Source organism: Solanum dulcamara, chromosome 1 (genome assembly GCF_947179165.1).
Source record: "Solanum dulcamara chromosome 1, daSolDulc1.2, whole genome shotgun sequence".
In the NCBI taxonomy this organism is placed as follows: Eukaryota; Viridiplantae; Streptophyta; class Magnoliopsida; order Solanales; family Solanaceae; genus Solanum; species Solanum dulcamara.
This window is the reverse complement of record NC_077237.1, coordinates 71,968,738-71,983,057: the sequence shown is the minus strand read 5'-3', so window position 1 is coordinate 71,983,057 and position 14,320 is coordinate 71,968,738. Positions and strand designations below refer to the sequence as shown.

At 34.6% G+C, this 14,320-nt stretch overlaps 2 protein-coding genes across 3 annotated transcripts; one reads left to right on the top strand and one right to left on the bottom strand.

Moving 5' to 3' along the window:
- Positions 1-2,464: 2,464 nt before the first annotated feature.
- Positions 2,465-9,452, top strand: LOC129898122 (pentatricopeptide repeat-containing protein At3g16010). Of its 2 annotated transcripts, XR_008769190.1 has the most exons (4): positions 2,465-2,869; positions 3,206-5,053; positions 5,885-6,129; positions 8,876-9,452. XR_008769190.1 is itself a non-coding variant. In XM_055973087.1 (3 exons), the coding sequence occupies exons 1-2, from the start codon at positions 2,794-2,796 to the stop codon at positions 5,041-5,043; spliced, it is 1,914 nt and encodes a 637-aa protein (XP_055829062.1). In that variant the 5' UTR covers positions 2,465-2,793; the 3' UTR covers positions 5,044-5,053; positions 8,876-9,452. The 2 variants fall into 2 exon arrangements, 1 of the variants encoding a protein (XP_055829062.1); XM_055973087.1 differs by lacking the exon at positions 5,885-6,129.
- Positions 9,453-10,003: 551 nt separating this feature from the next.
- On the bottom strand, positions 10,004-12,087 carry LOC129898333 (trihelix transcription factor ENAP1-like). Its single transcript, XM_055973101.1, has one exon. It carries the CDS (start codon positions 11,291-11,293, stop codon positions 10,181-10,183), a length of 1,113 nt encoding a protein of 370 aa, XP_055829076.1. The 5' UTR covers positions 11,294-12,087; the 3' UTR covers positions 10,004-10,180.
- Positions 12,088-14,320: the final 2,233 nt, after the last annotated feature.

Below are 14,320 nucleotides of genomic sequence, written 5' to 3'. Positions count from 1 at the left end.
ATCGAATTAAAGTTGAAAAAATCAATCAAATCGAATTAATCTGATTAGATGTTTGGTGCACATTTGTCCTAAATCAAAAATTGAAATTTGATAAACTAAATTGAAGAATTGAATACCTACCTTGTCGAGCTCCTTAATTAAAAGTTCTTATTTTGTTCTCTCTCCAATCGTCTCCGACTAACTTAAGCTATATATGATTGAAGTGCATCAATGTTTATCTACATCAACATATAACTAGGGGTGTTCATGGTTCGGTTTGGGTCAGTTATTGATTAAAACCATAACCAAACCAATTTAATCGGTTATTAAATGTCTAAAACCATAACCAAACCAAGTAAAATAATAACCACGGGTTTGGTTATTGTCGGTTTGGTTCGGTTTGATTCGGTTATTCGGTTTATGACTAGCCGAAATAATTCAAATATTCTCTCTCTACATTCTTCAAATTCTTATGAAACTCTTTTTTCCTCACGACCCACAGAGGTTCAAAACAGAAAATGAAACAACTTAAACATTCGGAAAAAAAAGAAAACAACTTAAAATCAATTTAAAATTTGAAAAACTCCTTACAAACCTTCTCAAAATTTGACAATCTTATACTTGGGGTTGATGAGTTGAGGTTGCTCTTGAGCCTTCACTGTTAGTCTGTGAGTCTGTGACTTTGTGAGAAACCAACGTGAGAGGAACAAAAATGTAAAAGGAAAACAGATACTAGGGTTTTAAAGTTTTAATTTTTACTTTATGTTGCTGCTTGCTGCTCAAGTGCTTAGTGCTTATTAGAAATTTAGGATTTAGGATTGGGTTTGAGAGTTGGGCTAATGGGCTTGGATTGTTGGACTTGGACCGCTGTTTAGTGTTTATTAGAATTTATAATTGGGCTTGAGAGTTGAGTTTGGATTGTTGTGCCTTAAAAATAAGTATATTAATATTAAATTAATAATTAAAACGTATAAAATATCTTTAATTATTTATGAAAACTAATATTATACATATAAATAATTATAAATTTTAAGTATATAATTATCGGTTTGGTTCGGTTATTTATTCGGTTATTTTTTTCTATAACCATAACCAAACTAAATATTATCGATTATTCAAATTTAAAACCAAACCAAACCAAACCAAACTGAATGTCGGTTTTTTTATTCGATTTGATTAAATTTTCGATTTGGTTTTGGTTTTAACCAAAACTGTGAACAACCCTACATATAACTAAAGTGCACCTATTGTTGTCTGCACTTTATCCGCACAATGAAGTGCAATTAATTTTTGCATAAACGGTCATTTATGATTGAACTTTAGGCATTTATATTTTATTATGTATAGTTGGTTTTTTCTCTTAAATTTGTATTCGAATTTCAACAATTTAACACATTATTTAATGCATAAAATCTACTTTAAATGGGCTTCGTTTTGAAATTTAATTTTCAAATATCATAACTTGCCAATATTTTTAAGTTTTTATTAAAACAAGGGAAAATGGTTAGAAATATCCTTAAACTATTTGAAATTAACAAAATGCCCTTCGTTTATAGTTTGGTCCAAAAATATCCTTGCCGTCAATGCTTTGGTCCAGAAATGTCTTTATCGTTATTTAATAGGTCAAAAATGCCCTTTTTCAAGTAAATATATTATTTATTTTCTTTTTGAACACATTTTTTTCCTAATAATATTTCTTTTATTAGCAAATGTTTATTCTACTTCAATTAGGAAAAAATTAAAAATATTATTTATTTTATTATAATTATTTTTATCTTTATTTAAATAAAATTTAATAATGAATTTATTATGATCTTATACATATGAGATATATTATCCGTTAAAGCTTAGAGTACATGAAATTATTATTTTTTAATTAATAAAATGAGATTATGAAGAATAAAATAATTTTCTACATTTTTATTACTTAAAATGGTTTAAAAAGGAAAGGAAACAAGAATAAAATTTCTTAAAAGTAATATTTTTATATGAAACGAAATTTTTTTTTAAAAAATATATTTATTTAGAAAAGGACATTTTGACCTATTTTATAATAATAGAGTATTTTTGACCCATTAAATAACAATAAGGGCATTTTTGGATCAAAATGTTAACGGCAAAGACATTTTTGGACCAAACTATAAACGGAGGATATTTTTATTCATTTCAAATAGTTTAAGGACATTTTTGACCATTTTCCTTTAAAACAACAATAACAATCTAACAGACTTCTTTTTTGCTACAATGATAATTTGTCAATATTTTTAAGTTTTCCCATCAATACCCATTTGATTTACAGAAAAGAGACAATACGACGTATTTAAAAAAATTCAAAAATGTCCTTCAATTTGCCTGTGCACTTATGACTTAACAGTTAGAATCTGATATAAAACAAAAAATTAACTAAAAATGTGACCCTCTTTCAGACTCATTTAACGGAGGGACGTTACTCGGTTAACTTTTAAAAAAGGGAAAATTTTTGGTTAAAAAACTAAATATTTTAATTGGCTAAAGTCTTATCATCCAAAATTTGTCAATTTCCCGAATTCATTCCCCCAAGACGGCAGCATTACCATCACTACAACAAAATCTAGCGGCGGTGTTACCACAACAATACCACCGCAGCGCCGCCCTGTTGCCCTTAAGATCCTTGTCACTGTATATATATATATATAGAGAGAGAGAGAGAGAGAGAGTTCCAGTGGCGACTGCTAGATGTACTTCTCTTCCTCTATGTCGAATTGGGTCCTCATGATTTTTAGTTTTAGGTACTGACTGTGGGCACCATACTTGTTTCTTCAAGTTGAAGTTACAATGATGATAGGAACTGTTTTTTCAAGAAGAAGTATATCCACATTTTCTTGGTTATGCCACAGAATTAAGCAGACAGGTGACTGTTTCTTCTACTTCTTCCTGTGAACTATATTGTTGATTTTCGGTATTCGAAAATTTATGTATTTATCAATCATTTTGTTTGTTGATTCAGGAAAGAGCTGTATATTGATTACTAGTAGTTTAGTGATAACGTAAAAATAGATCAATGTACTACTAGATTCCAACTTTGGTGGTGTTTTTTCTTGCCCTAGAAAATTTGAAGTTACTATGTGAGCCAAATGTACATACTGGGATTTTTCATGACATGTAGAACTTGTAGGAAAAAACCCTTTTTTCCCCCCAAATGCACAAAGATAGTGATGGTAATAGCCTTTATTTGTTTATGATGCAGAAAGTGAAATTGTTAAAATGTTTGAGATCTCAAGAGCTAAGGCTGAAACAGAAGGCTTCCAAGAGAAGCGACCACCCTTAAGAAGGGGCTCTGTTAGGATATTGGATGAGAGGTTCATCAGGATTCTGAAGATATTTAAGTGGGGTCCTGATGCTGAAAAGGCATTGGAGGTGCTACAGCTGAAAGTAGACAATGAATTGGTTCGAGAAGTTCTGAAAATAGACATGGAGGTCAGTGTGAAAATTCAGTTTTTCAAGTGGGCTGGTAAAAGGAGGAACTTTGAACATGACTCTACTACCTACCTGACTTTGATTCGATGTCTTGAAGAAGCTGGGCTGACGGGTGAAATGTGGAAGACGGTGCAAGAAATGGCACGAAGTACATGTGTCATTACTCCTGTCGATCTCTCCGAGACTGTAAGAATTTTGGGCAGGGCAAAAATGGTGAACAAAGCATTATCAATATTTTACCAGATTAAAGCCCGCAAGTGCAAGCCAACTGCAACCACTTACAATTCCATTATTTTGATGCTGATGCAAGAGGGCCAACATGAAAAGGTTCATGAGCTTTACAGTGAAATGTGTAATGAGGGTAATTGTTTCCCTGATACAGTTACCTACAGTGCTCTTATATCATCCTATGCAAAGCTAGGTCGTGATAATTCTGCTATTAGGTTGTTTGATGAAATGAAGGACAATGGTTTACATCCCACTGCAAAGATATATACAACCTTGTTAGCGGTTTACTTCAAATTGGGTAGGGTCGAATTGGCTTTAGCATTAGTCAATGAGATGAAGAAGAATGCTTGTGCCCCAACTGTGTATACTTACACCGAATTGATAAGAGGGCTTGGTAAAGCTGGTAAAATCGAAGATGCGTATTCTATATTTCTGTCCATGCTAAAAGAGGGATGTAAGCCGGATGTTGTGTTGATAAACAATGTGATAAACCTTCTAGGAAGGGGAGGACGTATAGGTGATGCTTTTAAATTGTTTAATGAAATGGAATCATTAAACTGTAAACCGAATGTTGTGACATATAATACTGTTATAAAATCTCTGTTTGAGTCGAAAGCACCAATGTCCGAGGTTTCATCTTGGTTTGACAGAATGAAAGAAAATGGTGTTGCTCCAAGCTCTTTTACTTATTCAATACTTATTGATGGATATTGCAAGAAAAATAGAATTGAAAAAGCCTTAGCCTTGCTTGAGGAGATGGACGAGAAGTGCTTTCCTCCTTGTCCAGCTGCCTATTGCAGCTTGATCAATACCCTTGGAAAAGCAAAACGCTATGAAGCTGCAAATGAGTTGTTTCAAGAACTAAAAGAGAGTTGTGGATCTAGCAGTTCTCGGGTATATGCTGTAATGATAAAGCACTTCGGGAAATGTGGCCGTTTGACTGAGGCTGTCAATCTTTTTAATGAGATGCAAAAGCTGGGATGTTCTCCTGATGTATATGCATACAATGCACTCATGTCTGGGCTGGTGAGGTCAGGTATGCTAGATGAGGCTTTTTCCATGCTTCGTAGTATGGAAGAAAATGGATGTGCTCCTGACTTAAACTCATTTAACATAATACTAAATGGTTTGGCCAAGACTGGTGACCCACAGAAAGCGATCGAGATGTTTACAAAAATGAAACAATCAACAATTAAACCTGATGCTGTCTCTTACAACACCATTCTTGGTTGCCTAAGTCGTGCTGGCATGTTCGAGGAAGCTGCAAGGCTGATGAAAGAGATGCGTGCCAATGGTTTTGAATATGATCTTATTACATACTCGTCTATACTTGAAGCAGTCGGTCATATTGATGAGGATCGTACATGTCAAACTTCATGAGAGAGCTTTGGTATGGTATTCTTCTAGTTAGTGCTTTTCTTTATTTACACTATTTAGTACTTGGGAACCTTTTAAATCATCTTGGCCTGGCAATATACACAGCTTTATGTAGGGTTTTACGATGCTCTAATAAAATTAAGTGGCAAATAATTGCAGTATTTTGGTTATTCTTCCTGCTAGTGTAGGCTTCTGCAGATATGTGATTGGATTTTCACTTTGGGGTAAGGGTTTGAAGTGGTATGTTCAGTACCCACATTAGCATTCGCCCGGAATCTTCCTCCTGTTTTCTCAAATCGCTGAGTGGAATTAGGCTCGGCAGCACCCTGTAACGAAGGATGAGGGATGGTTAGCTTTTGGCAGTTGGACCTGATTAGTTTCCTTTTGTTTCACGATTCTCTCTGTCATAAATATCTCTAATTCTGTCTTATGTGAGTTGCGAAATTTCCATTAGTCTGTGTTTCTTCTACCTGTTGGTAGTTCCTTTGTTCTAAGGAATGAGAACTTGCTTTGAGAAACTGTGGTTCTGGCCTTATATAAAAAGATTCCTTATTAATCTTTCCTTTGGAAAGGAGGGACGGAGAGAAGGCAGGTTTCACTTGTCCTCTGCATTGGATATTTTTCACCAGAATTCCACTGCTTTGTGCTCCTGGATATTTAACATCTACTCTTTCTATCTCCTTAGAGTGTGCCAAAAACTATTTTATATGGGCTTGGTGTTCCTCAAGATTCAATGTTCATTTTTTCTTTACTTGACCCCTTTGGCTACATGGAGCTAATAATCCTTGGCCTTCTGTTCATTAAGTAGATCATTGTGAATCTTTTGTGACCTTTCTTGCTGCAGTTTCTGAAGCTAGTGAGCTTCTGTGATCGATTTACTCATAATCATGTTGGTGAAATTTCAAATGTCGAGGATTGTCTACCCTACCTTTCTCCTCTCTCAAAATGACCAGGGTTCAACTATTGCTTCCTACAAGTGAAATTCTCTAGTTACCTTTTGGTGCATTCCAATTTCGGGTCTAGAATGAGACAGGATTAGGAGGCATCAGGATCACTCATTCAGTTCATCTTCTCTTCAGTTGCCAAAAGGTATGGTTGTGATGATTTTACCATTAGAAAAAGTATATCATGATGATTCATCCAAAAAACCCTTTTGTCCCAATATAATAGTTTATTATGGTGGGGAGGTGTGATAAATAATCCCAGGAAAAGAGCTTTTTGAAATGGAATTTCTCAAATATCAATATGTAAACTTTAAATGTGAAATTATGAAAACAACACTTTAATGCCTTTACCTAAAGGTTTATTTGCTTTGAACAAATCATTTTTTTGTTGTATATTTCAGACATCTTAGGCTTTTAATGTTCCATTTCTTATATTTTACATTGTTTTAGTTAGTATTTTAGTATGTTCTGATGTGTTTTTTGATTAATTTACATTATTTATACTCTCTTTATGCAATTTCTTAGAACCAAATATAATACAACTTGCATTACATAACTATATCTTTTTGGTAAGTCACATCAACTGTATTATTTATGTGCATTTTGGTGGAGTGTTGTTTATCTATCCGGGAGATGGAACATATGACAGGATAACCGACAGGAGGAGGACTGTTAACAGGATAATGACCTGATCCAACTCTTTATCCTACACTAATCAAATATAGGTTGAAGTGCTGTTTTTTTTTCCCGGGAAAAAGCAACGTATATCATATGTTAAAAATAGATGTTCACAAAACCTTTTTCTTTGGTACAAGGATAGGTCCATGTCGGAATTTTTCTCATTAGAATTTAGAGCTAATTATTGTAATGTTTAATGGTGGAGCTCAAGCTGTAATCATCTTTGTACTTTTGCAGTACCTTCTTGGTACTATTTAATGAAAGTTACTTTTATCTGATCAAAAAAAGAAGAAGATGATTTTCCCGGGATGTTTTGTCCTACTATATTCAGTCTGTAAAACAAACATGTAATAGCAGATGAGCACAAGATCCTAGTTTTGTTATGTCTTTACCTAAAAGGCATTGCTTTTCTCAATCATTCTCTTTGCATCACATAGGTGTTTGTACCGTCATCTAGGTTAAATTTCAGGACCATTTGTACATACCTTCTCTAGGTTAGAAAATGACAAACACCTGCCCGATTTGAGAAATGATAGACATCTTTGCTCTAATTTAATGAGTTAATTTATTTTTTTGGGAAGTTGATTATTTTAATGAGTTATTAAATGATAAGCTAAGCTTCAGTTGTGACATGATTTGGGTGGATGATGCCATCAAAATTTGTTGAGATATTGCTAACAATGTTTTGGACAGCGAAAGGCGAAAGGGTCTGCCTCGCCACAAGGCCGCTCGCCTTTTTGAAGTGCGGCGCCAATTAATATCAAAAGATTAAAATATTTAATTGCATATATAAATAATCAAAATCTCAATAGCAATAACATATTAGCAAATATTTCAATTCAAAAACTGAAAATAGATACAACAACAACAACAACATACCCAGTGAAATCCCACAAGTGGGGTCTGGGGAGGGTAGGATGTACGCAGATCTTACTACTACCTCATTGAGGTAGAGAGATTGTTTTTAAAAAACCCTCGGCTCAAAAGTCACAGTTCCAAGTAAGAGAGAAAAGCAATATATATAGCATAATGAAAAAAAAAATAGAAAATCGATGCAAATTTTACAAGACAAGAACAATAACGATAGCAAACTAATGTAATAATCAAAGGCAATAACAGCGCAACTATAAAGGCACGCGTAGAACTTGAATGAGAAGAGAAAAAAAAAGAACAAAAGTCAAAATAGTTTAGGGTTTTCTTTCCAAAAGTCGAAACAACACTGCTAAGCACCTCAGAGATGTCTGACTTGGTAGACTTCCCCGTTCCTCCTTTTTCTTCAGCTGGTAAATGACTCCAAGAGAAGAAAGAAAATCAAAATTACATCATTTACAGAGTACATGATAGAACTAATTCCCTTTAGCCCAGTATAAGTTTTTAAAAAAAATTAAAAAATCCTACTCCATTTGTAGCTTCTTTGCCAGAAGTGCAGGTCTCTCAAAGGAAGAAACAGTTTTGAATTCAAAAATTCATAGGGGGTTCATAAATGACGGGAGATCATAAAAGGTTACCACTTTGCGTTCTAATGGTAGTGGCTGTTTCTGAATTTGGAACATACATAGAATGAAAGGAAGACACTGGAGAAACAAAAATGGTGGAAAAGGGAAAAAAGAAAAAGAAATGAAACAAGGGGAAAAGATGAAAGTGAGAACAGAAAGAAGAGAGTGAAGGGAGAGGAAACAAAATGGAGGACTAAAGAAATGAAGAGCAGGTTTAGATGAAGGTGCAGTATGTAGTTGGGTGGTATCTTTTTATCCATACCTTGGTTGGTTTAGAGCTTCACCGCTGATACTTCGGTATTATATTTCTTTGGCTTGAAGACGCTTATCAACTGATCCAGTTCCCTTATGTCATTGAGCAATGAATAGAATCAGAATCTATTTCTTTCAAAAGATACTTAGATGAATGGTGGGTAAACTAGTAAAAGATTTCTCAATGACAACGTTATTTTGTTCCACTTCCACTGTTTAGTCATGGAGGTGCCTGTCATTCTCAACCAGAAGGAAGGTCCATTTAATTTTGTCAAATTAGAATGCAGGTCCTTATACTTTCGTAGTTCATACTTCTGATACTGAATGTCAGACCTTTTTGCCATGCTTCTTTAATCTATGCTGGTGGGATGTTACCCTTGTGTGCAATTTATATTAAACTGAAATGAAAATGCCATTGATTTTGTTGTCGGATCAAGAACATAATATGGCGGATTTCTTTTGCAGGATATTCCCGCTGGTGTTGGCTTCCATAATTGTTGTATCTGGTCTAGAATTTTCCACATCGTCCAAGCTGCAAAACTATGTGCATCATACAGTGCATAATAGTCCCTTCAAGTCAGTAGCACTGCATCACCATACTGAAATTCATGTATATTTTAGGGGATAGCAAACAGTTAGAAACCAAAGTTATTCTTGTTTTACACAACTATTGCGCAAGGATGAAGAAGCTGGCTTATCCGTATTGAGGTTCAACTATTGATACAGGGATGCATGGCAGGTCCTATTGTCTTCACGTATAACGAGCTGACCAATTGCCATAAATCCCTTGGAAGGAGAGCTATCAGATGTTGTGTGGGTATCAACAAGGAATGCTTAAATGTAACAATCTTTTTTGGTAAGTTGCTTAAATATACTAACAATACGGGGAACTCTTAAAGTTATGTTCACCATGGGAAGTCAGTCCTATAAATGTGAGAATATTGAAGGCAATATTTTTGATATTGAGAGAGTACATATAACAATTGTGTATAAAAACACACTGAATATCACAGTATTATTCCGAATATCTTGTTGATAGGAAGTTTGTTAGAAATGTCTACAATTGCAGCTTCTATTATACCATACCATCAGCAGCCTTTGGATGGAAAATAGCAACTCATAATCCAGTGTTAGTATACTGTAGTGTGGAGGATGATCAGTCCCGGGGGACTCGGAAGGTACTGAAACAGTTTTAGAATATCATTAACAATAAGTTTTGCATTTGGACATGTAATATAAAGTCATGATTTCAACTCAATGTTTGAACATGCAATTTGGGATTGTAATCCTTCTAAAATTATGTGTATTACATTTATTTAATAAGATTGTATAAAAATTGAGAAAATTTTGATAGTTTTCACCAAGGCATTTTAGCTCAGACAATACACAAACACAAAATGACTCAGGATATGAAGGCCAGAACTATCGACTCTAAATCATGGATTCATCACTGCCCATAAAAGTCGCACCCACTGGCTTTGCAAGAACTTTAATCCCCATATCTTGAGAAAACTGATGGAACCTGTGATTTAACTCGAGTAAGTTCTAGATCACAAAACAGCCATAGAGTACTGGATAAAAGTGGACAATTCCTACGATTGTGATCTCCATAATGTTATTATTGACTGTTGAAACTACATTTACATTCTTACATCACATTAAGTTGACTTACATATATATTGCCATCAACGGTGAGAAACTAACATGCAAGATATAATGCAACAATGGAAAATAGCCAACATGGAACGAATAGAGAGATAATCTGGCTAATCATGGACTAACATTTTCAGCAGACATGCCGTTCTCTTCATCACTTCCTTGACGTATTCTTGCAATTTCTGCCTGAGCTCTCTCCACAATCTGCCTCTTTTGCAATTTCAATTCTCTGTGGAAGTCCATCCTCATTTTCTCCAGTTCCAGCATTTGCTGTCTCTTGCTATTCTCAATCTTCACATATATCTCACTAAATTTATGGATAGAATCTGCTATTAATTTGAAAGAATGTACATTCCTATTCCCTCCCGATTGTACATTTCTTGATCTTTTTGGTGGAAGATCCTCTGAACCATCGTCCTCACCATCAGCAGATTCAGAGTTAGCAGGACTGTCTCTCATCTCATCCAAGCCATTAGCATGATTCAGATAAGCTTTTGGGCTCATGAAAACATACTCTCCAGAGTCCATTCCACATGAAACGCCTGCTTTCTGGGAAGTTGATGTTAGTAACTTATCCATCTTTTTGAAGTACACCCACTTACTAGTGGTACTCCCAGTCTCTCCAAACTTCATCTTCTCCTTTTTGTATTTCTTTTTCAGAGTATCCAAACGGTTACGACACTGGGTGTCCGTCCTCTCAATTTTAGATCCCCGTGACACTCTCTCTGCAACTTCTTGCCATTCCTCTAATCGAAGACTCTTCCTCCCATGTCGAACAAACCTAGTACCCCATGCATCAAGCAAAATAAATGTCTCATGTTCAGACCAATCTGAAAGTGGATTCCTACCACCAAATGAAGGCTTGAGAGCAGTTGCCTCTGTAGTAGATGGTGGTGGTACTCGAGGTGCAAACTCATAACTTGATAATAAGCTCTTTAACTTCCTCTTCTTTTGATGTCTCTGCGAATCACCATACTCATCATCATCATCATCATCATCTTCTTCCCCTATCCGCTGAACACCATTTTCATCACCATCATCATCTTCTTCTTCTTCTTCGCCATCAACATCTTCATCATCATCCGCCTCCTCCACATATTGATTGTCGACATGCCTTGAATAACAAGTGTCGTGAACAGGAAGCTTCTGGCGATTGGATGACTCATAACCATGGTTCATGCCATAAGGGTTAGGTGGATATCTCCCATTATCCTCAATGTCATCCATTGAAGCACAAGAAACCAAGTGGCTACTACTATAGCACGCTAACACCTAGAGAGAGTCTAAGTTAAAATTCCAAGCACAATATTTTCTTAATCAATTTTGACCCATTTTAACATTTTATTCCCAGATTCACCAGCATACCATTACAATACCTAATTTTAAAAAAATTGATCTCAGATACAAGCAAAATCCCTTTACCATCAAACTCAAGAAAATATGCCTAAAGCAACCCAAAATCCATACAAAATCTTCAATTAGAAAAGATACCCTGCTGTAAATCCCTTACTTCAAGAAACGATTTTTATTTTTTTGGGGGGGGGGGGGGGGGGGAAACCAAACACCTTAACAACCAAAACCCATCTAAAAACCAAGAATACCCAACGGATCCAATAAATAAAAAAGAACACCCTTTAACTCCCTTACCTCAAAAGAGGGAATCTTGTTCTTGAAATTGCCTTAAAGTTTGAAACTTTGAGAAAAATCAAATACAAGAAAACTTTAAGGATCTGAGACTGTAAAATGATTTACATGAAAATCGACAATTTTAAAGATTTAGTAGGGTTCATCTTCTGGGGTAGCAAAGATGAGAGAGAGAGAGAGAGAGAGAGGACGCAAAAATCAGGTGGGAGTGCAACCACCAAAGTTGCTCAACGAGTGTGATTTTTCCTTCCGGCTGCCTTTGGGCTCCACAACTGCACAGGGTGTAAGGACACGTGTCCTCGCATTATATGGGGTTCTGGTTTTCTTCTTCTTTTTTTTTTATTTAGGGCCAACTATTTATTTTATAGGAAAATTAAATTTGAAAATACTTGCACTATTATAATATGAGAGAGAAATATACAAATATCGAACCAGAAATGAACGCTACAAAAAACACGCGAGTTAGCCACGAGCAAAACCGTGGCTAAATGGTACATAAACCGTGACTAACACACCTTAGCCACGATAACTTGACCACAGTCAGAATCGTGCTCATAACGGCGTTGCGAGTAAATCTTTTATGATTTTTATACTCGTGGTAACATTTATTTAGCTACGATTGAATTAAGATATAGCCAGGCTTAAGTCGTAGGTAAAGTTAATTATTGGAAAATAAATTTCATTTCTAATTTTTAATTAGCCACGGTTAAACAGTGGCTAATAAAATGTAGGCACTTTATATGTTTTTGTAAATTAACTTTACAGATTAGCCACGGTTGAACTGTAAAAAAATGTACAGTTTTTTTATTTTAAAAAAGGGCAATTAATTCCCTACAATAACCTAGTACTATACACTAATAAATCCATAAATTATTACTTTAATTATCTACTCATCATATATATTACTAACAAAATATAAGTTTCATCAATAACACAAGTACTGCTAGTGTAATCAAAATGCAAAAGGTAGAAGCAACACCATATGTAAATATATATATATATATATATATATATATATATATATATATATATATATATATATATATATAAAGGGAAGCTCGGTGCACTAAAGCTCCCACTATGCGCGGGATCCAGAGAAGGGTCTATTGTAAGTTTAAAGTAGGCAATTCACTACCAAATTTAGCTCGTAAAAAACTATGAAGAGTTGCCAAGTGATTCTCATTTTGTGCAAGCCGTTTCTTGGTCTCCTCAAGCTTTTCCTTGGTCTCTTCATATCCGGTCAACTTTTCTTCCAAGCTTCTACATGTTTCTCTAGGTCTTCAACACGTTGATGAGATATATTACTGAAACTATCGACATTAACATGACTAATTGAATGTGTAGGCATCCCAAAAGCTGTTGAAGGATAAACATTACCACCTATACCACGCACACGACTAGCATGTTCAACTCCAAATACTTTTTCAATGGCGTCATTAGGATGAGCCAATATCTTCAACGGAACACCTAAAGTAGCAGCATGTTCTTGATCTTCAGATAGATGGTCTGATATTTTATCCTACACATAAAATAGAAGACATGAATATCCTCATACCTATGTTGCTAATAACGAATAGTTAATAAATGCATTAACAATTAATGAAAAACTAAAGCATATGTTGTCTTACACTATTAGAATTAACAGAAACATTGAAATTCCAAAGCTACAAATTCATCATAGACCCAATATGCATCTGTTGTACTCTTTTATTTTACAGTCATCACAGACCCAATAAACAAATTCATCAAATATCACATTTTTTAGGCAGTAGCTGAAAAATAGATAAAGATCAACAAACTATATAAAGAACCACAAAAGGATTAGCTGTAATCCATCTTGGTTTTCAATTGCTCTTTACTATTTATCTAGTTATTATTGACTAAATTTTCTAAGTAATCAACTAGAATGTTGAAAAGGCTCACAATCCACCTCCGCTCTTACTCTTTAAGTTATATTCGAGTGGCAAAATGTACAGTTTTTTTATTTTAAAAAGGGCAATTAATTTTCTACAATAACCTAGTACTATACACTAATAAATTCACAAATCATTACTTTCATTAACTGTTCATCATATATATTACTAACAAAATGTAAGTTTCATCAATAATATGACTAATTGAATGTCTAGGCATTCTAAAAGTTGCTGAGGTACAAACATTACCACCTATACTACGCACACGATCAGAATGTTCAACTTTAAACACTTTTCCAATGGAGTCATTAGGATGAGCCAATATCTTCAAAGGAACACCTAAAGTAGCAGCATGTTCTTGATCTTCAGGTAGATGCTCTGATATTTATATCCTCATACCTATGTTGCTAATAATGAATAGTTAATAAACTTATTATCAATTAATGAAAAACTAAAGCATATGCTGCCTTACACTATTAGAATTAACAGAAACATTGAAATTTCAAAGCTACAAATTCATCACAGACCCGATATGCATCTGTTGTACTCTTTCACTTTATAGTCATCATAGATCAAATAAACAAATTCATCAAATGTCACATTTTTAGGCAGTAGCTGAAAAATAAGAGAAGATCAACAAACCATATAAAGAAACACAAAAGGATTAGCTGTAATCCATCTTGGTTTTCAATTGCTC

Excerpts from the sequence above, each read along its gene's own strand:
- LOC129898122 (XM_055973087.1), top strand. The coding sequence starts at position 2,794 with ATGATGATAGGAACTGTTTTTTCAAGAAGAAGTATATCCACATTTTCT. Across the intron at positions 2,870-3,205 it reads CCACAGAATTAAGCAGACAG|AAAGTGAAATTGTTAAAATG; the intron begins GTGACTGTTTCT and ends TTTATGATGCAG.
- LOC129898333 (XM_055973101.1), bottom strand. The coding sequence starts at position 11,293 with ATGGATGACATTGAGGATAATGGGAGATATCCACCTAACCCTTATGGC.